This window comes from Miniopterus schreibersii, assembly GCF_964146895.1.
Source record: "Miniopterus schreibersii genome assembly, chromosome: 13".
Lineage (NCBI taxonomy): Eukaryota > Metazoa > Chordata > Mammalia > Chiroptera > Miniopteridae > Miniopterus > Miniopterus schreibersii.
Window position 1 is genome coordinate 10,939,760 of NC_138113.1, and position 12,805 is coordinate 10,952,564.

Below are 12,805 nucleotides of genomic sequence, written 5' to 3' on the forward strand. Positions count from 1 at the left end.
TGGGTCCTTGGTCTTGAGGCTTTTATCTCTTTCTTACAGATGAGAATCTTAGGGGAGGTCTTGGGAGGGTTTCAGCAGAATATTCATCAGTTTTCTAGGTGTGCTCCTTCAGGGTTGTAGTCTCCACTGATTGGTCAGTGTCAGGGCAAGGGGTCATTAGTCACTGCAGATGGTCCTGGTGTCATCCACTTGGTTTTGCTGTTTTTCTGGGCCTGGAGCTGAAATACAACTGAGGCCTAGATGTTATCTCTAGAGAGGTGACTTTCAGTATCTGCTGTAAATTGCTTGGCCAGTTTGTTCAGCTGTCTCAGTTTTCCAATTCCCCTTTTCCTGGCTTCCTTGTCTGTCTCAGTTTCAGGACAAATGAACTAAGATCTAATAAAATGAAAATTAGATACATGCAGTTTATTTTCTTTTTCATCATACTTTAATATTCTTTTCTAATTATTTTACATAGTTTAGTATGGTCTCATAATTATGATTTTTTAGTGGTATAGCATATTCTATCAAGGAGATAGCTTAATAGTAACCCAATTTACTTAATCATTAGTTATTTTAATAATTTCGGTTGTTTCCAAATTTTCACTGTTATAAATAATGTTGGGGGAAACAATCTGGAATAATATTTTTTTCTTTCATTTGCTTTATTTTCTGAGGATACTTTCATAGGAGTGCGGTTATGCAGAAGACTATTCACACTTTTATGTCTCTTAAATTCTTTTTGGTATGCTTGTTTTGAAAGGAACCCTGCTGTGAATCAATTTGAGAAACAATTATATTTTGTTGTTCATATTTATAAAATGATAACTTTATATTTTGCATTTGTTGCTAAACTTAGGTTTTCTTCCCCAAAGTAGCCCACATTTGTTGGGACAAAGTGGATGAAATTGTTATGGGAATAAGTCATGATAAGTCTATGAATTATGATATGAAGACATAACTATCTATGTTTTTATTTGTGCACATTTAAATTATGCTTTATAGCAACACTCGTAGGCCTTTATCCTAATATGTCATCAGTCACATGCATGAAGTGGAACACAGTTGCCAAGGTCTCTTGTAATTGTTTTAATTTATTATGACCCTTCAGAAACATATCTTCAGAAAATCATACATACATCAAACTAAACCAAAACACATTTTTCTTTAAATTATCAAGGTACTACATTTTCTTTGTTAAAAATCTGGAAAATAAATACAAGCTAACTGAAAGAAATTCCAGGAGCATCTTTTTTGTCTGTCTTTGTGCTCTCTTCCCACTTCTACAACTTCTGACCAGAAGGTAAATCTTGCTAAGTTGTACAAAACATTCACTTGAACTATTGAAATATAAATAATACAAATAAGAATAGAAATAAGAAATATCAAACAAATGATATTTACTAACTGGCACATAACCAAGTTCTTATGTACCCATAAGATACCATAACTAATATGGCCTAAACCTCCCAAAATTTACAGATCTAGTTTTAAACTGTTTCATCAGGGTTAGGAATGATTACCTAGAAATGTCATAAAAAGCTGAATATTGAGTCTGTATATGTAAATATTTGATCTACTAGATGGTCTAAATCAACTAACCCTATAATTCTTCAGTAGATTTGATGTGAATCTATATGGTCTACAGGGCTCTGAAAAGACTAGAACAATGGAGTTAGGCAGACCCAGGTTTAAGTCCTGATTCTGTTTAGCCATCTAGGTCTATAGCTATCCTAACCCAGAAAAACCCTCATTATTTCTAATGATTTTTGTTGTGTCAGTAAATTGTTGTGTCCAGAGGGTGAATTCTGTGCTTTAAAAAAATAATTAGGTACGTATTTGTCATTGCCTCCTGTTCTGGTTTTCTATAGGTAAAGCAACTGAGCAGCCATTTTCAGATTTACCCCTTCTCATTGAGGAAACCCAACTCGGATTGACTAGGAGTGGAAGAAAACAGTATTGGCCTGTAATCCACAGAAGGAAGTACTATAAATAAGATGCTTGTAAATATTTCATCTATCACCATTGAACTAAACTGATCTGCTTACAGACATGGGAACTCTGCGCGTGGTACTTGTACAGCAGGAATGACATATATAATCTGAAATGTGGTATTTTGAACCTACTAACTCCCACCTTATTTTATTTTTTATAAAACCATGTGATGTTTTGGTTAAGCATAATGTACATTAGACCAGCAAAATGTTTGTAGTGATTTTAGATTCATGAGTCCATAATGTTTTGGTTCATACAGAGTTAAAGATGCTTTATTTTTATTATTTTTAAAACCCCCAAATTGGTTTAGAGCACTGATAACATTCAGAAAACCACAATATGGTTTCATATTTGGTACTCAGTAGTAGGTTATGTGCTGTGGAAGCCGTCTAACATAGGGAAAAGAGAAGAGTAAGTCACCTTCAGCAAGAGATGCCAAATGATTACAGAACAATATACAGGTCTGCCAACATAGCAGTTTCCCTTTCCCATGGAATGCCCTGGTCCTCCTGTGCTGAGAGCTAACATACATGCTTAGATTCTTTAGTGTCCTGGCTCTCTTTGTTATGGAACAGAGCTTGGTCAGTGGTTTGGTTTTCTTTTAAAGAAACGTATTCTGTTGAGACTCAGTAAAGAATGGGTTGTAATTGTAGCTCCGCATTGGCAGGGTTCACTGTTTAAATGTGGCATTTCCCCCCTCGGCTGCAAGTTGCTGAGATTTGGTGCCTGTGAACTATGATTAAATGAATGGCTTGTGCCAGTGCGAGTCTTATGATAATTACTTGTGAGGAATACAGCTAAACTTCCTTATTAGAGAAATTTACTTTGGACTTAGGACTCTCATGAACCTCACTATGAAATTCCTACTGTTGAACCTCACTACAAAATTAGTTTTGTGATTCAGTTTGTCCTTTCTTCCCTTCCCTTCCCTCCCTCTCCCTCTTCCTCTTCCTCTTCCTCTTCCTCTCCCTCTTCGTGGAGGAGAGAGTGCTGTATTTTTAATTTCATTCAGGATAAAGAAGTAGAAATTCTCCCTTCTCCAACTTACCCACCTCCCCACTTGAAGAAAATTTTTGATATATATGCCTTACTGAGTATATACTCTCTTTAATATACTTGGAGTAATTTTTGAGGTTTACTGACAAGCATCAAGATCTCTTTGACTTTAATGCGATTGTTTAATAGATCATACCTTTTCATGAATGTGGATATTTTTTTCTATTTCTTTTTTCCTTTGTCTCTATTTACTTTGGTGGTGGTGAAATTTACTTCCTGATTTTCTTCTGTTTTCTACTGAATGAAGTTTGTGCTTGAATGAAGAGTGTATCTTAAACCCTTTTTTTTGGATGGATTGCACTTGGATAAAATAGGCACCACTGTGTTGATATGTAATTAAATTCATAACCATTATTTATCTATGAATGTGACCATTTTAAAATTTAATTACAGTGTATTACTTTGTTGAGCTTGTCTGCTGCTTTGTAAAAATAACTGTGTAATTGATATTTCAATTTTTAAATTTTTAAATTCTAATAATTGTCATCTAGGTTATTAGAAATGAAGAGTCCAGGAGCTAACTCATGGTTCTGACTCATTTTTAAAAATGTTTGTAAAGGTTGAGGTATATTCAGTGACTTTCTCTGAGACAAAAATGAACACTGAAAATAGATGAGAAATTGTGCCGGAAAATGTGGGTAGTGATTCCATGTTTGTTGGTAAGTTGCCATCGTAGAGGTCAGAGAATGAATCAGTTAAGTGAAATTAATGTTATTTTTTGTATACCTTGTTCTGTGTCATCCCTAAAATTCAACTGGATAAAGTGTTCATTTGGGCTGGGAACAAAGCTTTGTTTCAAAGTTTCTAAGCTAATCAATTTACTGTTTTGTTTACCTTGTACCCAAGAATGAGACTAATCTGTATTATATAAGAAAGGAACTGATAAATATTTATAAAATGACAAATTTGGACCATAGGCTTTCTCCACCTTTTATAGCATAGTAAGAAAATACCTCTTACTTGTGGCATGGGGTCATGTCCTGTAACTTGGGGCTTTTACCTTAAAGTGTGTTTCTGCTCTCTTTCTGTTTTATCAAGTTTATTTGAAGATTGTTTCGTGCCTGTATTTTATGACTTATTTCTCTGTGGCGGTAAAGAATTTGCCAGTCAGTTTTATTGACATCCTTAGATGAAAGAAAGGTGGCCATCAGCAAGGCGAAAGCGAAACTGAGTCATGAACGAACTGTTTCCAAGTGCTGTGAACGTGGGCGTCTGGGTGCGCTCCCCCTCTCCTCCTCGGCCTAGTCTGCCACTTGAAGTGCATCTTGAAAGCCCCCATTTCTTAGGCAGTGATGGGGCGGCTGAGCAGGACTTAGCTACAAGTAGCTCTGTGCATTTACGTCATGCCAGATGCCATAACACTTCCAAAGGACAGAAGATACTTGAGGCTTATGCGTGATGTTTTGGGGTGAGTTCACACCTCAGCCTTTCTCCCAGCATACACTGAGCTGCCTTTGGGGGAGCAGTGGGATGGCTGTCACCCATACTTGTTTTCTGTACAGTTCAGAACAGGGTGCCTTAGCCAGGCCAGAGGTTTACTTTGTGTTTCTGCTGACCAAAGTTACCTAGACCTGTAAGAGAAGTTTCTTTTCAGGTTATGGTAAGAAAAATGTCCTTTCTTGCTTGTCAGAAAATAATTCCCCTCTACTTGACGGGGGCACAGGATAGAAAAATTAGAAAATACCTGGATAGAGTATGTTAATGCTGCCCTTTGTGGTCCTTTAATAACACGATCTTAGTGCAGTGCATTGCCTAAAATCGTTACAATTTAAATTGTCATTCCTCCACCAACACATAATAAATAGAGTTTATGGATTTTAGTCTTAAGGGTGATAGAGTGAATAGCTTCCAAGTAAAAAACTAAATAATCTTCCTTCATATTTAATATCATGGCTAACATGCTTTTAATTCTAATTTTAAAGGAAAGTTAAATGCTGATTATGGTCAAGAATGTTATAGTACTTCTACCAACATGCCATTTATTTTAATATAGAGCTATTGGGAAGATAACTGTATGTCTAGAGTTACCCAAATTCTAAATTAGATACCAAAAGAGTATTGATTGTGACCTGGAGCCTGGGCATGGGGCATAGCGGAGGAAAAAGCATGTGTCATATCTACTTAAGAGAAGTAGGTGTCACCGGAATGCCTCATACCCTCAGGGCCCAGTGATTATCTGTTTAAAATGGTCACAATTTAGCTCCTCATTCCTCCACTAATTTCAGATTCAAAGTGAATTTGAAAGTTTTCTAAGTGTTTAATTTTCAAAGAATTCCTTTATTTTGTAGTCAGTCATAATGCATTTGGAGTGTACCTTACTTTTCAAAGGGGACTTTGATTCTATAACCTCTCCAGAGTAAAAGATAATCTGAAGGTGCTTGAATCAAAGGCCACTCTCCCCTTTGTATTTTACCAAGAGGTCTGTCCGTAACTCTTCCTCTTCGGGCTTCACCTGGGTTTCATTTTATCTAGCCACTGCCTAGGACAGAGACGCCCACTTGCTCTGTTGCCCCAGTTCTTGCCACATTCAAATCTCCTTGATTGCCTTAGATATCTTGTCTCATCAAGGATGGGAACGTGCCAGAGGGAACAAAGTAAACCTGATGGGTTAGAACGTTGGACTTTGGGTCCCCAAATTAGCCAAAAACAGATAGAGAAATGTTTGGTTGTGTTGATTCCTGTGTTCAGAGTGGCCTTTCTCTTGGCCTCAGTTCTGGACTTGATTGAGCACTTATAGGAAATTTATGGTCAGACTAGAATTTTCTTTGTCCTTTGAGATTTCTTTGTAGGGCAATGTGCCCTTTCTTGAACACCCTGTGGGTGAATAACCTTATTAAGTTAGCTGCCAGTACTAGAACCTTCCAGGAATTTTAATTAGTATACTGCATCTGAAGCACTTTGACATGCTGTTTTTACATTTAAAGTGACAGTTTAAATAGTAAAGTGGTGGTAAATTAATCACTGTGAAACTCGAGAGTGTGATGCTCTGCATTTTAGGAAGCATAAGTAGATTCTGTTTTTTAAAAATTAATTATGAAACCCATGTGATTTGTATATTTTACTTTTCATCTTTGACAGTGGTTCAAATGACTGATCTATTGGCAGGCAGCTACTTTTTGGGTATATGGTAAATCATGGTTGTTTAACTTTTCCAGAGAAAGTGGCTATGTGTTTACTTTTTCCTTGTGTGGAGCCATGGGAATCGGATTTATTGGCAAATTCATTTCCAGTCTTTCTACAGTGCAAAATAAATGTAACCTTTTTAACCTGCATGCTGGTAATATGCTCTGCTTTTTTAGTAAACAAATATACAAAAGAGTAATCTGGCTGATTTTTTTGTTTGTTTTTAAGCAGGGACCTGCTCTTTATACAGACAGATCTCAAATAAGCTAATATTTAGGGTAGCAAAAGCAGTTTTGTCATTTGTAGCCCTCTCACAGGTGGCCTGAGCAAGGGGGTTGTGTTGCATTGGGTCAGAAAGGCCATGTTCCCAGAATTGGTGATACTTGGACTGATTTTAGGATATTTTAATACGGGCTTGTCCCCTTAGGAAAGTCCATTTGGACACAACAGGCGTGTCTGGTCTTCTGCAGACCATTCACACTGCCTTAGTCTTCAAGGATCATTAGAACGCCAGGCTAAATCAGAGTGGTGCTGTTTTTATAGCATGTGAGTTGGATCATGGCCAGAGTCCCTCATGCTACACTGAAATTAGAGACAGGGTTGAAGACACCAGGAGTGGCTAAATGCTCTGGGTGCCTAATGGCTCTTTGGCTACAGTCTTCTCTTGAGTAGTTTCTGTGGGTAACAAAATCAGAATTACCTTTTTTTTATTAAAACACACACAGTTCTGCATGAATTTTAGATTCTGGCATTCTTGACAAGCACTTCTTACTCTCTAAAAACTAAGCTCTTGACCAGGAACATGTTTTTGATGTTATTAACCAGGAGCCTGTTTTAATTTTACAAGATCCATGAATGCTGCAATCTGTTTAAAATACTAGTATCATTCAGTATCAGACTTGGAGTTTAATAACTGCTATTTAAGACTGCCCCACAATTGTAACATTTTGTGTAGGTTATTTGGTTTAGATAACTTTACCCCATTGGAGCAGCCATTCAGGAGACAAAGACCCAGCTGCATGTGTCTTTGAAATGTGCCAAGAAAGCAGAATTTAGTATTAAACTCCTAATTTCAACTTTTTAGAAAAGGAGCATTTCCTCTGGGTAAGGGGAGGCAGTGAATAATTGCCGAGCTGCAAAGGTGTAAACTCCCTGCGGCCTCTCCCCCTCCTCTCCATCAATACAATGGATTGAATTTGTAGCCAATTGTAAAAAAAGAACTGGATACTTTTCTGAGAAAGGCTTCATGCCATGACTAAGAATAGGTGGCAGGAATCATGGCGAATCAGTTACTGAGTTGCCGTCCAGTTCGCTTTCCGTATACTCTGAACCCAGAGGACGGCTCCATCCCTTCTCAGGCACCTGGAAACCAGACCATGCGAGACTGGAAGACATTTGCTCCAAGTGGAATGTACTAGAGAAGAGGACGAGGCGGAGCACAAAATCATCTTTTCCCTTTCAAGGAGTTTAATTGAACATATTTGTGACCGGTCTGTCTCCGACTTGCTGTGTTCATAGTAAATAATGTAGCATTTACTTTGTTTGCTTATGTGTGGTGTGTATATATATACATATTTGATATGTACACATGTACTCCCCGTGCATATGTATGTGTGATATATCCGTGTGCACACGCAGTCTCCTCTTGATTATCAGCGGGGCGGCGAGCCCTCATTGCACTTTCTTCCCGCTCACTCAGCCTGCATGCAGCCTCTTCCTCACCTGGAGCCACAGGCTTTCCTGCTTCTGGCTCCTTGCAGGCCCCAGGAAAGGCCCTTGAAATGAGTCACTTTCCAATCCTCTTGCACCAAGGATTGTGTGAGCCAGAAAGATGGCTGCAACCCTTTTTAAGAAGGGTTGAGGCGCCTGGGCCTGAAGGTGATCGGGCCCATTCCACAGCTCTGGGAGCTGTGCTGCTCCTGGGTTTCATGGGGGGCTTCACAACTTGCTTAAATTCCTTAGCAGGAATGCTGCGAAATCTTGGATAAGTCTTTGATGTACAGGTAGAGTTCAACCATGTATTTCACCGATATTCTTGCATTTGCGGTATTGCTGTTCCCCATCGCTAGCCCAGATAATCAAGACCTGACTGTTTCTTGCCACTGGATTCCCGAAGCCTTTTCCTTTCAACTGGATTTGTTCATTTCTGCTGCTGTGAAACCCAAAAGTAATGCAGTAGGTTTTAATTTAAAATTGTTTAATTCTATTATTGATAAATATTTATTGTAATAAAAGTAAAGAGTAAATAATTTTTAAATCCTTTCAATTGTTTTGACTGTCTTTGTTTTTCCTTGGTAGATGCAAAATGGGAGGAGAGCTATGGGGAGAAAATGTATGGCCAGCCACTTGTCTCAGAGAATTGATTTTTTTTTATTTAAAAAATATTTTTATATATCTTTATTGATTTCAGAGAGAGGAAGGGAGAGGGAGAGAGAGAGTTAGAAACATCAATGATGTGAGAGAGTCATTCATCGGCTGCCTCCTGCACGTCCCCCCACTGGGGATCGAGCCTGCAGCCCAGACATGTGCCCTGACCGGGAATCGAACCGCGAGCGATCTCCTGGATCCTAGGTCGATGCTCAACCACTGAGCCATGCCCGGCCAAGCTTATTGATTGTTTGTAGAGCAAAGCATTAAAAGGATTTTTTTAAGAAGAGAGATCAGCCTGCTTGCTCCTGGCTGTTCTAGAATTCTGTGACTTATTTCAGAAAGCAGAGAACTAGGCAGGTGGCACTAACAACTATTCATAATGTACTGTTCTTGACTCCCCCAGGACTGGGTACTCAGCAATATATAATAATAACTGGGTCACAATGAAATTAGTTTGTAAGGTGGTGGTTTCATACCCAAAAACATTTTCCCATAGAAAGAGTGTTCATGAATGGTGTTAAGTTTCTAGGCTAAGTCCACAAGAACCTAATAACATTCACTTGGTACCCCCAAACTATGGTATATAAACCCTAAGTTCTTATAAAAAGTAAGATTTTCTAACATTGCTTCTGAGGAGAATTATTTCCTGTTTTTTTCATCAGAATTGATCCAGTTCTGACTGGGCATTTAAAAAAAATTTGCAGAAGGTGAAAGAAGAAATGTCCCATATTTTAACCTAGGCTGATTGTTTTTAGAGCAAAGCATTAAAAGCTTTGCTCTAGAGTGTTTCCCAGCTGTGTGCTCTTACTCCCCTGCCCTCCCAATCTCTTGGTTGCCCTAGCAGTTACCCCTCCCTTCTGCCTGCAAACCTCAGTTGCCTAGCAAGTACCTGACACATAGCAGGTATATACAAAGTAACCACACTTGGGCCTGTATACATCTAAAAAGACCAATGCCCCGAAAGTCATCTTTTCCAAAGAACACTTTATAACTGCTTCTTCCATTTTCCTTCTTGCTTTCATTCTGAAAGTTTCTCCAGACCTCCCAAACTATTAATAAAATGACTTTTCTTACTCATGTTCAACTTGGTAAGCTTTGACCCAGGGCGACTGATTTTTTCTAACCTTCAGTTTCCATATATGTAGAATGGGATTATTAATATTCCCACAGTTGTTATATGTTATGAATAATGCATGTAGAGTGTTTAGCACAATGAGTGGTTAGCACCTAAGGTAGGTGCTTGGCTTCTACTAATACCTAGTTCTCAATCTTTGTCTTTGGACTTTCCCCTAAGCCTTATGACCTACTCCTGACTTCCCTGCTTCCCCTTTCTAGTTCCTCCACACCTTAGGAATGCATGAATATGCTGGTGAGGCAGTTCTAAAAAGAACTAGAAATGAGTAAAACAAGATTGCCTTCTGAGGATCTATTAGTAAAATTCATACCAACTGGGAAATAGGAACAAACCCCAAATTATGTAAATGTTTGCTGAATCCCCAAACCCCAATTAAGGTGACTCGGTGTACCTTACAGATGTAGAATTGGGTGTGGGGCTTGACTTAGCATGCTAAAATCTAAACATATTCTTTTTCTGGAAAAAGACTAAGCTGAAGGTAGATGGCCAGCCTGTAGCATAGCAAAGGAAGCCTGCATAGCCTTTATGACCCAAAACTTACCCAGTGATGGGATGCCATGCCCCAAGGACTCAACCTATTTAGCCAACGGCAAGTCATACCCATATGGGCTGCTGAGTTCATTATAGCCAGTTTGTACATCAAGAAACTTCCTGATTATAGTTTGGTTCCCTTTGTAGATCAGCCACAGAGATGTGCTGGTCACAAGTCATAAGCATGCAAGTGCCCTGTTGAGTTTCTTGCTCAAATTAGTTGAGTGCATTCTCTACATGTTTTTCTTACATGGGCTTATTAATGTAAGTCAGTTCTCAAAAGCAAGTCTGCTTTTGGGATATTGGCTACCCGTTGAGGACCAGATTCTGGAAGCTAGTGAAATATTAAGGTGGACGTCACCTACATCCCTCCCCGCCAGACTTCTCATTCCCCTGCTCCTATCTGCTGCAGTCACTTCAGGATCTCCTGTCACCACTCTTTAAAAAAATAATGAATAAATAAACTTTATTTTCTATTATATCAGAAGTGATCTGTGTTCTTTAGAGTACAGGATGTAAACCACCCATAGGCCTAACCCCCAGAGATACCAACTGCTTTGTGTTCCCCCCTCATTTTTCTTGCGTACACACTGCGTATGTTACAAATAAAACAGGTCATCCATTCATTCTTAGCAGTTTCATTTTCATCCCATGAATGCTTAATCAGTCCCCTTGTAGATGGATTTTGGGTCATATCCAGTTTTAATATTACCAATAACTGTAGTGAGCATACAGATACACCTGTGTACATTTCTTTCATTGGAAAAATATTGATTGAGCACTCACTACGTGCCAGGTATTGGGCTAGGTGCTGTATGAACAGTGATAAATAAAACTGACATGATTGTGACCCCACAGAGCTGTAGCCTAGAATCCTTATCTTTCTAGGATAATTCTTTTAAGAATTGTCTAGTCAGTGCATATACTTATTCAAACTATTAATACATATTGGCAAGGTGTCTTTCCAGCAGTGAACGAGTGGCTTTTCCCCACACCTATGTAAAAAGGTTTGTTACTTACATAATTGAGGCCATCTGCGACCACGCAAGGAAGACCACCTTCCAGCTGGTTGGAAGATGTCTAGAGAGACCTGGGAAAGGACCCCAGCTTGGGGCTTTTACTGGGATTAGGGGGTGGGGATGGATGATGGTACCCAGCTCACACTGGAAGCTCCTGCCAGCGCCAAAGGAGGGAACACCTAGGCATTTACATTTTTTTAAAAAATCGGCTGCCCAGATGTGGAGTAGAGGGGAAGAAGACTGAGGCTTAGCTGTCAGCAAACAGCAAAGCAGGGAATCAGATTCTTTGTGTGTCTGGAATGATGTATCTGAGGACTGCTTTAGGGCCAAGTATCTTACTGCTCAGTCTCCTGGGATTTGGTGGCACCTATCTCTGCAACAGCTGATTCTCACTGACTTCCTCATAGCAGCCTGCTTCCAGCTGTAGTCATGCCCACAATTTTTTTTTTTCTTTTTCCCCCCCACAGAGGAGACATGGACCAGGGCCTGGCAGAGTTCATGGTCAGATCACTTCCTCTGATTCCAGGGTCCACAGGGAAGTCTAAGGCTTGAGGTTACAACCAAAGGAGAGCAGTTGGCAGAGGGCCCTGAAGACCAAAATCAAACACACTACTTCTCATACCACACTCCACCCCCAGATATGGGACAAGGACCCAGGCAGCTAGTGGGACTCTTTGCTCCAAGATTTTGGCACTTGTAAATCTCTCTACCACTCGCAGGCTTGAAAAAATTAAAAAAACACACCCAAAACCCCATTGGCCTCTGAGTAGGTCTCATTCACTAAGGGCTTGTCTTCTTTGGTCTCACTCTTGCCTTTGAGAAAGCAGGCAGTACTTTACAACAGTTCAGAAAATGGTCCTCAAGTAGTCGTGACTTATCCGAGGCTGCAGGGCAGGTCTAGGGCTGGGACCTGCCTTTTCTCACCGCTCCACCGCCCCTGTCGGAGTTTCCCCGCAGGCCAATGGAACGAAGGCCCCGCCAAATGTTAAAGTTTTTTTTTTAAAAAAGGGTTTTAATTCTCAATAACAACATATTTCGTGGACACTGAGACCCATAAAACACCCAGGAAATAGTGGTTTTTCAAGCAACAGTGCTTCCCTGAGAGTCTGATTGCGCTTCTGTACCCTGAACTTACCCCCCGCCCCTGTACTATTTCTCTCTGCCCCCCTCCTCTTTCTGCGGGGCAGCGACGGTGGGGCTGTCCCGGGTTTCAGCCCTACAGAAAATGGCTAAGAGGACGGCCACCCCTCGCTGGGGAGCATCTGGTAGGGGGGCTGCACGCTCTGCAGGAGGCGGGGCCCGCGCACGCGTGGGAGCCGAAGGACGACGGGCGGCGAGGCGGGCGCGGCGCGCTCCAGTGCAGACCGCCCCGCTCCCGCGCGCTCCGGGGCACCGACCACGCCCCGGCCCAGCCCGGCGCCCGACGCCCGACGCCCGACGCCGCGGCGCTCGGGAACACTTGACCTTGATTTGGAGAACAGTCCTTGATGGGGCCTGAACCGTGAATTCGTCACCCGCGTCCTAAGCGACGAGCCACGCCTTGGCCCCGCGCTTCAGTCTCCGGTCCGCGCCCACGCGGCCGGGCCTCCGCGGGCGC

The 12,805-nt window shown here is 40.7% G+C and overlaps 1 protein-coding gene across 1 annotated transcript in view; it reads left to right on the forward strand.

The window, feature by feature from the left end:
• Positions 1-6,300, forward strand: part of SELENOI (selenoprotein I) — a 40,575-nt gene extending 34,275 nt beyond the window's left edge. Inside the window, exon 10 of the mRNA XM_081156377.1 lies at positions 1,851-6,300. Within this exon, the coding sequence (XP_081012503.1) occupies positions 1,851-1,949 (99 nt within the window). The 3' untranslated portion in view covers positions 1,950-6,300. The remainder of the gene's footprint in view (positions 1-1,850) is intronic.
• The last annotated feature ends 6,505 nt before the right edge of the window (positions 6,301-12,805 follow it).